Source organism: Choristoneura fumiferana, chromosome 17, assembly GCF_025370935.1.
Source record: "Choristoneura fumiferana chromosome 17, NRCan_CFum_1, whole genome shotgun sequence".
Classification (NCBI taxonomy): Eukaryota; Metazoa; Arthropoda; class Insecta; order Lepidoptera; family Tortricidae; genus Choristoneura; species Choristoneura fumiferana.
Window position 1 is genome coordinate 8741503 of NC_133488.1, and position 10264 is coordinate 8751766.

The window sequence follows — 10264 nt, forward strand, 5'->3', positions numbered from 1 at the left end:
ACGCATTTTCCCTAATTATACTATTTTTGGTCTCAGTTGATTATTCGCGGTTTGTGATTCTTGTATTAATAATATCTTCTAGATATTATTATTGCGAACACGTGCCATGAAGTTTTGAGGTGAAATCCCAAACGTTAGATAATAATTTGAAAAAGATGCATTTTCCCAAATTGAGGTAAAAAGCGTCTAAAATCCCTTTTTTAAAAAAAATGCTTGTATATCTTTTAATTGTCGTGCAGCAAAAAAGTAACTTCAGAAATTTTAATGGTAAAGAGTTGTATAAAGCACAAAACGCAAGAGTATTTCAATATACTTAATACATACTTCATAATTTGAAATTCAAAAAATACAGTGACGCATTTACCTCAGGTGACCTCCATAATTTGCCCCGCGGTAACAATTGAGGCACTGGTCTTTTAGTATACAGCATGGAATAACGTCATTGACAAGCACTTGCGTCATGGCAAACTATTAAATTTTAAAATTCCGTAACCGTATAAGCACTTGAACCGGTGTTCATAAAAATCAGCCAAGTGCGAGTCGGAAGCTCAACTTAAGCGCTAGCTCAACTTAACCACTTAATTTGTATACCTATTTTTATCAAACTAATAGAAAACTATATTCAGTATATTAACTTTTATGGACTTATCTCGTAGAAGTGAGTATGAGTAGGTATTTTACGTATAACAAACAAGACCTGTCATGTCGCTTGTCATAAAAGGGCGGCAAAGGCATGACGCGCACGGGCGCCTAGATGGTTAAGCCGGCCCTCCATCCGGCAAAAATTTGGCCCTCAAATGTATGCATAGGTAATACTATTTCTCAAAAAGTCGACCATTTTCAGTTGTCCACTTATAAAAAAAAATCTTGACGCTATTTCAAGACAAAAAAATAAGTAATAGTTATTGTGTTTAAATATATACAAAACCTTGTGGTAAAGGTGATAAAAAGTCAGATAATCTTTGTTGTTGGATCCAATAGAAAGTTTCGATGTAGTTACACAAAATTTCAATTTTTTCCTCACAAGACACGTTTTCCTGACTTCAAGACATTGGATGTTTTATGCAGTTTATGTTTTATGATGTAGTCCTTAGTGTTAATAATTTCTTGACAAAACTGATTTCTTGTCAATTTCATGACGGGACAACTTTTTGAGAAATGCTCTAATAGGTATTTTTTTATGCAGAGAAGGCCAAATTTTGTGCTGCTGAGTATATTTTGTTGGATAACCCTGTTGGTACTCTAGGGTCCTTTCGAGGCGCTGGACTGGACCGGCGATCCGGCCCGCGGCGCGCGCGCGCCTCGCCACCAAAAAACTGTTTGAGGCATCACCTTCTTCTGCAAACCTCCTTTCACCGTGCTCAGCGAGAATGTTTTGAAGGTATTCTACTAATATTATAATCATCATCAAGCCTATATACGTCCCACTGCTGGGCACAGGCCTCTTCTCAGAATGAGAGGGCTCTAGCCTTAGTTCCCACGCGGGCCCAGTGCGGATTGGGAACTTCACACACACCATTGAATTGCTTCGCAGGTTTGTGTAGGTTTCCTCACGATGTTTTTCTTCACCGTAAAGCTCGTAGTAAATTTCAAAAATGTAATTTCGCACATGAATTTTGAAAAAGTCAGAGGTGCGAGCCGGGGTTTGAACCCACGATCCTCTGCTTGAAAGGCCATAGGTCAAACTACTCGGCCACCACGGCTTTTTTTAATTTAAAATATAATAGTATGGTACAGTCAAGGGCAAAGATATCGACACGGCCAAAGTTAGAAAAATATGTATACACGACTTTATGCACTTAACATTAAGGCCGTGTATACATACATATTTTTGCAACTTTGCCCTTGACTGTACTATAAAATTCACCAAATGTAGCGACTTCACCACCACACTGACGTACGCCTTTCGAACTCAACCAGAGCTCATCACCAGGCAACATAATCGTTCACAATGCCAGATGTTAGACTCAAAATAAATCGACCACTGTGGCGACCACGAACCGGAAGACGAAATGTTGGCAGGCGTCCCATTAGGTGAAATGACGACATCGTAAGAGTTGCTGGCAACCGGTGGATGCAAATGGCGAGTTGTCGTTCATTTGTGGCGTTCATATTCATATTCATATTCATATACAATTTATTATACAATTAAAAATTCAGCCGAAGCCAATCAAATTGGCATTAAAAATACAATTTATATTAATCATTCCATGAAATAAAAAATAATAATTAATTAGATAATGCAATCATACAAGAAATAAATACCTCGAAATAAATATAAATATACCTCGTTGAGTTTCTTGCCGGATTCTTCTCAACAGAGGTTTTTCCCAACCGGTGGTAGATTTTTTTTTGACATTCATAAGTGCTTGCTGTAGCCTAAATTGAATAAAGATATTTTGACTTTGACTTTTAAATGTTGCAGGTTGGTAGGACCTTGTGCAAGGTCCGCCCGGATTGCTACCACCATCTTGCTCGCTAATCCTGCCGTGAAGCAGCAGTGCTTGCACTGTTGTGTTTCGGCGTGGAGAATAAGACAGCCGGTGAAATTACTGGCACGTGAGGTATCCCATCTTAGGCCTCTAGGTTGGCAACGCGTCTGCAATACCCCCGGTGTTGGAGATGTTTGTGGGCGGTGGTGATCTCTTACCATCAGGAGACCCACTTGCTCGTTCGCCATCCAGTCGAATTAAAAAAAAAATACTTATTAATAAAAAGTTTAAAAATTAAAATTAAAATATAAAACTTAAATTAGAATTAAATCATTATTATTATTATATTCCGACATATCATAAAAGGGTTCTAAGGGGCTTTGTTCAGCAGTGGATGTCTTCCGGCTGATGATGATGATTATGAACGCCAAATGCACGGTCGCCTGAAAATCACAATTGTTGTAGACGATGTTGGAGGCGGCGGGCGGCGTGGTGGTGGCCGAAGCCCGGCAGGTGCGGGTCGTGGACGACGCCGTGCGGCTGCTGTTGGCGGAACCCGAGCATACCCAGGAGAACCAGTACACGTGTGAGTGCCTGTGTTTCAAAATGTCGAACGAATCGAAGCTTTGGCATTTGGACCTTTAGGCCTATGGGCTTGTGTTGTGATTATTTCATTCAGCTACTATAACCACTCACATGCTTTGAATTTTGAGTTAAACTTTATTTATTAACAAAATAAGAGCGTTGACGGGCAACTAGAGTTGCCAAAAGCATGTGAGTGAATAAGGACATTGTCCTTCAAGTAGCCTAAAAGGCGACCAGTCGCCATTTTGAATTTTATGTCGCCGATTGCCATCCCGAGTAGCCTATACTCCGTTTAATTTAAGATTTGAATTAACGGTTTCTCGGTATTTCGAACACAAATTGACTAAAAATACCTACATATACATTTATTAGCGGTATTTATTCTATTGTTACTATAGAAGTGAACACAATTTTAAAAAGCTTCATTGTTTTATTTAAAAACTTGTGCAAATTTTACCGTTAAGTTTCGAATGTTAAAATAAATGGAGTATAGTTGGCGACAAATTATTACCGATTTAGTAGTTCACGTTTTCCCCTATTTGTCTCTTTCTAAAACGCTTTTCGCTATGCAGCAAGTATGGCGCTACTTAATCTTGAGTTTCTAACATTTACAACAAACATTTATTTAAAGGTAGCTTAAAAATTGTTTTTCTGTTCGATAACAAGCATTGTCAAGATTTAATTTATAAAATGAATAAAAAGTAGTCAAATACCTACCGTATTCTACGTATGACTCAAATAGTGTTACGAATGGCATTCGTTTTAACCCGCCAAATTACAGTGGTCATGCATAATCATAGGTACACGTATATGTACAATTCTAGTTTAAAATGATGCAATGTTTTGTCACAAATTTCATCACGATCCCTGCGAGCGTCGGTCCGATACGCGCCACGTCTGTGATTACATTACAACATAATTTACTGTTAACTTGCTTGAAAAAACCGGGCTATGTGTTGAGCTACGTGCAATGTTGGGTCCCGTGCTAATATGCAACAGGATGTCTTAACTAATATTACAAATGCGATAGTCAGTATGTTTAATTGTTACGCTTTCATGCCTAAAATACTCGACTGATCGTATATATCATCGTTTTATAGGTTGATAGTCGTATTCCAGATTGATAAAATAAATGAATTCTTCACAGACTGAATCGGGAGCGCCGAATTTGGCATACTCTTCGCTAGTCATACCGTACTTATTGTCCGAATCGTCGTTTGTCATAAAAAAAAATCCACTGAAACCTTAATCTTTTCTGCAAGTTTTAAATGGTCATCCTATAGGAAACTATAGGTTTAGTTAGATTTGTTTTATAACAATTCTGAACAATTGGATTCGGAGAAAAAAGAGTTATGACAAACGATCATTCTGACAAAAAGTATGCGAGCCGATATGGACCGCTAATTTTTTACTAATTTACTGTCATTTTGTGTTAAACATTTATTTATTCACAGACCTAGCCCTGGAGCTGAGCATCGTGCCAGTGAACTACGAATGGGCTCTGAACTGTCTCGGCAGCTACACCCTGAGTTCTGTGGCGGATCTGCTGCTGTGCCCGCATTCGCTGCTGCCGGCCGCCGCTCTCCGCTGGCCGCACTATATGATCGCGCAGGACGCGGAAGACGATGATGATGACAGTTGAACATGATGAGAGTTTTTACGCTGGTATGAACGTTTTAGATCATCAGGGGTCGGACAAAAAGTGCGGATGACGTAAAAACGACGTAATCTTGCACACAAGATGATGTTTTTATTTAAACTTCCGTGTGACATGTAGTAACAAAGTAGCATTAATGAAGTAACAAAATAATCGTAAATAAATCAATGGAATTCAGTGAATAAAATAAATTTCATATCGTTTAATAAAGAGGTTGATAAATGATAAGTGATAATTGTTTATGAAATCATCCTATAAGTGGTTTGACGTCATCGGCACTTTTTGTCCGACCCCTGTACATCATTAAGGGGCTGATAAACTTGAGCGGTTGGTTCGATCATTTTCCCAAAATCGCCATTTGTTGGTAGCAAAATTTTTCGTTCACTCTCTTTCCCGAATGCCTCATTTACCAAAATGTTTTTTTACTGTATCAAATTTTCACAATCGCGTTTTTTCTTAATTTCAATCGACACAGAAACATAGGTAGGTTTAGGTCATGTTAAGGTGGAACGATTTCCATACTAATGTATTAACACAATCATGTGCGCTTGAAAGAATAATTTGAAATTAAAATCACATCTGTTGACTTTTATTTTGTTCTTTATTTGAGGCATTTTTTATTTACCTAAGGAAAGCTTTTGATTAATAGCTTAATCTAGATGATTATTTTAGTTATTTTTTGTCAATATGTGAGTGGACGGCGACAGTATCGTACGCCAACGGCTCGGTTAGTAGTGTGTGTTTCAGCTACGTTGTCAACTCGCTGACAATTCGATGCTAAGCGACGTTGCCAGATTTCGTTTGATTTGTCTGATCAAAATCACATAATTACCATTTTGAAGCTCGTTTAACTTTTTTTTTAATATTTTTGCTGGCCATAGGTACAAAGTCCGTCAGTCAAAAGACTGAAGTGCAACGAACAAATGTATTGCCAATTCTTTGGGTTTCCGACAGAAGAAAATCACATAACATTAACGTAGTAACAAATAAGTACGGAAAATTGCATTAACGGATTATAAATTAGTAGTGATAAAATCAGATAAAGGCTGCATGGCTTGTGGCTTTTTCCATAAAATAAAAATAAAAAAACATCAAGTCAAATGTCAAGTCATTATTTTTTGTTCGTTTGTTGTCATAGGTTGTCATGACATTGTAAACTAATGGAGTATTTTTTTCCTAAATTAAATTATCGTAATTTGTCCTCGAAACTGGCGGGATTATCATTATCTATAATCTATAATGTGAATGCAGTTATATTTTCAAGTATTGAACTGAATTATAATTCACATTGGAAACTATGAAGCCACGAACTTTGCGAAAAAAATACATAAAGCATCAATACTCTGGTCTCGAAAAAGACGCATTATAAGGAAATTAAAAAGTAAGTACAGTAGAGGCTGAGTACAACATACAACTTCCACCACCCCCGTGGGTACCGTAGGAATCGGCTGAGGGATAATATCAGAAGATGGGCAGCAGCGTTTTCCAAGCAACCCCACATCATATACTTACTACGCTCGCCAACCCGCTTATCAAACGTGGCGAGTATTGGCAACACGGGAAAATATGGGGAGGCCTAAAGTCTCAGTTTCCATGACCGTAGGTGTTTAGGGCAGATTTTTTTACCGTTTTTTTTTCCAAGTCCCCAGCCCCTTGGTAGCGGACTAACTTTTGAGCCTCATATCTCGGTAATTTTGGAGTTCAGAGAAAAGTTCATTTGACAAAATATGCTTCTTCAAAATATGTTTTATTTTCATAATAAAATATTTAATTACAGAGTGAAAAACACTGTCATAACATACATTGTCGGCTGGTAAGCTGTGTACGAGACTGGCACAAGACTGGAAAAGTGGCGTGAAAATGCAAGAGGCACTCAGCAGTGGTTGTATGTGGGCTAATTTAATTGACTGATGTAAATAAATAAATAAAAACTGACTTAGTGATGGACTTTTTTATTTGTTGTTCAATAGAGCCTTCGATTACTACCCAACCAATTAAATTTGAAATAAAAATAAACAAGTCTAATTTCATATTTTCACGTGTTTTTCGTTGAAGGAAAATATCGTGAAGAAACGTACACACAACTGCTATATAATTAATGGTGTGTGCTATATTTCAATTCACACTGGGCCTGCGTTGAAAATAACGCCCAAGCCCTCATTGTGAGAGGAGGCCTGTGTATGTAGGTATGTATAGGGATAATGATTATGACTAATTTTCTCATAGTATGTAAAGTGTATTGTAAATAAAAAATAAATAAACAATCGTTGAGTTACGGTCAAGGAAACTGAGTCACGTACCAGGGTGGAAACTATGTGCTACTAATGTCATGTTGACATCCCATACACTTGCGAAAGAAATCACAGCGCAATTGAATATGAAAAGGTTCCATTTGGGTTCCACTCTGGTACGTGATTCGGTTTCCTTGACTTTGTAAAGGCGAACTTATCCCTCGAAGGGATCTCTACCAAGCAACCCTTGAGTGGATGTGAGGAATTATAAGTCTCATAGTACTTACTGTAGTTGTGCTGTGCATATTCAGATTTACCTAAAATTTAAAAAAAATAAATTAGGTCTTATACATTTTCGCTACACATTTCAAAAATATTAACATCATTAACTGAGAACAATAAAAAAAAAACAATAAAAAATTAAATCTTACAACGGGTTTGAACCCGAACTTCCTAAGCTGAGGGTAGGGTAAACTGTAGCCTTATGCAACTACGCCAATCTGCTCTTTGATCATGAGAGCGAAATTAACAAAGACTTCTGTTTACAACAAATTACAAGCATGTGTGCGAAAATATCGCAGTCGAAACTGCAGCGATCAAGTGAAAGTATTTTCTAAATTAAAATACATCTGAAACTTGGTACGATATATCACAAATTTCACGCTATTGGCGGTATGTACATTATTTTATAAAAATATCCACGATTTCATTCCTAAAAAAAATAAAATACGTGGAATTTGCACTCTAACGTCATCTACTGGCACTGTAGTGCCTAGCTGACCGTGACAAACGACCTTAAGTTTGCATCACACAAAACTAGGGGCTCTGCGTCGACACTGTTGCTGTGTAGATTAAAATTAAGAAAAAACGCGACTGTGAAAATAATTTTCAGTAAAAAAGCACATTGTGGAAAAAGCGAATGGACATTTTGCTACTAGGAAATAACGATTACTTGTAATAAATATTCTAGCGAATACATTCATTACATGTAAAGTCTCACAAGATAAACAGGAGAGCATTTAAGCAAAACGACGGTAAATTTGCTTCCAGCTTTTTGCCGAGCATCCTTGCGATATCATCGTGAAATAATATACTAGCGAATACATTCATTACAACATAATACAATTTTTGACGAGCCTTTACTAGAGCGTTCCCTAGAACGATCGTGTAAATGTTCGTAGCAATGTTCGACTCTATGCTTTGCTGTTCGTTGTTCAGTAAGACTTTAAAAACAAATATCTCTTGTCCGGGTGAGCGGTTAGTTCCAATGGAGTGCCGAAAGTTTCTCGATGAGGGCTACGGTATAGATGTCGCTAGCGTCACTGCTTAAGTGGCTAAATAAGAAACAACAAGCTGAGATATGTGGTGCATAGGGGAAATTCGAATCTGTACCGTTGTCCAGCAGTGGTGTAGCGGTATAGCACGTGGCACGGAATGCCGAGGACCTGGGTTCGATTCCCAGTGCTGGTCTTATTTTTCTGGTTTTTCTGTGCATCTATATTTCAGTTTGTATTTTCACTTTAAAAACGCTCAATGTTGTGATACAAGTGAGTCCTCAAGTTTATCGGCACCTTTTAGCCAATGCGAGAACTCGCATGCAAGTTTCACTACATTGCGGTATTTGGTTGATCAACTGAATACATTGTCCCTCTCAATAGCCTGCGATGTAATGCAACTCGCATGCAAGGTCTAAATAGGGCTTTTGATTTGCGTTAGCAATTGCACTGTGAGTTAGTTTAAGAGCGTTTAGGACGCTCGAACGAAATCTTATTATAAAGCTGTTATTGGTAACGGTTTACGGGTAAACCCAGATGATATAATGTGTAACTACTTGGTAATAAACAATACATATTTTTTAACCAAACATATTTTCGGATCGCCGGACGGGCTCGAACTTGCACTTCCTTTGGCTTTACGCGCCAGAAGTGCCATACCAGCTGGACTAAGGGGATCCATCCAAAAAGTCGAAAATCATGCATGACGCGTTTCAGAATGTGTTTTTCATGAATCAATAGGATCGCTTAATTTACCTAGCCTCGCTCCGCTCAGCTGTTTCTACCAGAGCGGTGCTGTAATGTAACGCAGCTTAACCTCTTAAGTCCTCGCGTACTTTATAAAGGATCAATTAACACTAAGAATAACGGCCGAATGTACTTTATAAAGTACAAATTGTTCATTGAATAAAGAATTCTAAGAATTTTGAAATAATGTCCAAAATAACAAAGCAGGTCAACCACGTTTAGGTCTTTATCTGTCGTGTTGTGTTGTGATGCTCTCTGTCTCTCTCTCTCTCTCTTGGTTTATTTTAATATGTAAGATAAAGTGAATGTTTATAAAACAATGCAAAATGTTGAGCAAAAATAAAATATGAATGTGTTAAATCGATTATTTATTAAGTTGATGTCTCAATAGGGAATATTACTGCAATGTTCTGTACTCTTCTACCAGGATGTCACTAGCTGATTATTGTATTGTCACGCGATTTACATAAGTATTCCAAATTTCAAGTCAATCTGACTACTGGAGGTGGTCAAAATATACTTGCAGAATTTGACTACAGACGGACAGACAGACAGACAACGGGACAGGTGAAACTAAATAAATGGTTGTAAAAAGTAGCCTTTGTGTTATTCCAGCTATCTACGTACCAAATTTCATTCAAATGCCATTTTAGTGTGAAGGAGTAACAAACAAACACACACACACACACACACACACACACACACACACACAAACTTTCGCATTTATAATATTTACTTATATATAGTACTTGTCAATTTAATTAGCTGTACATGGCTGACAATTATATTTTTATTAAAAAGTTAACAGTGTGGATTATACTTTATTATTTAAATTTATGTAATGGTTAAGTTACAGAAATACTTTACTTTAACTTCCCTTAAAAAAAGCCTGGGTGCCGGTAGCCCAGTAACACACTGTAGATAGGCAATGCTAATATATCAATATTGTGGAGTCAAAGTTATCGATACTATCAAAAATTCGATATATCGTTGCAACCCTACCTGTCAAAGGACGCCGCGTGCGAAGGTACAGCCATACGTCGCACGCGGCATCCTTTGACAGAGGCGGCGCGTGCCAAAGCGGCGGCGCGATACAAACACCGGCCATTTGCCGCTCGGCACGGCTGCCAAATTAGGGGTTTTCCCCTCAAATTTAAGGGTTGTTGGGGAGTTTTGCTTTTTATATTTATTTTGTATTTCTTATATTTCACATTATTTCTGGTAACCCGATCTAGCCAGTCAAATTTGATGACTCAGCATGACCCAGCAGGATCGTGAGGCAGACGACTATTGTTCCATACCTGCTGGCTCGTGCTGAGGCACCGACTTCGAGCTAGT

At 37.9% G+C, this 10264-nt stretch overlaps 1 protein-coding gene across 1 annotated transcript; it reads left to right on the forward strand.

Moving 5' to 3' along the window:
* The first annotated feature begins 1331 nt into the window (after nt 1–1331).
* Nucleotides 1332–7996, forward strand: LOC141437364 (uncharacterized). The gene is made up of 4 exons (XM_074100672.1): nt 1332–1381; nt 2898–3018; nt 4472–5178; nt 7706–7996. Exons 2-3 carry the CDS (start codon nt 2901–2903, stop codon nt 4657–4659), a joined length of 306 nt encoding a protein of 101 aa, XP_073956773.1. The 5' UTR covers nt 1332–1381; nt 2898–2900; the 3' UTR covers nt 4660–5178; nt 7706–7996.
* Nucleotides 7997–10264: the final 2268 nt, after the last annotated feature.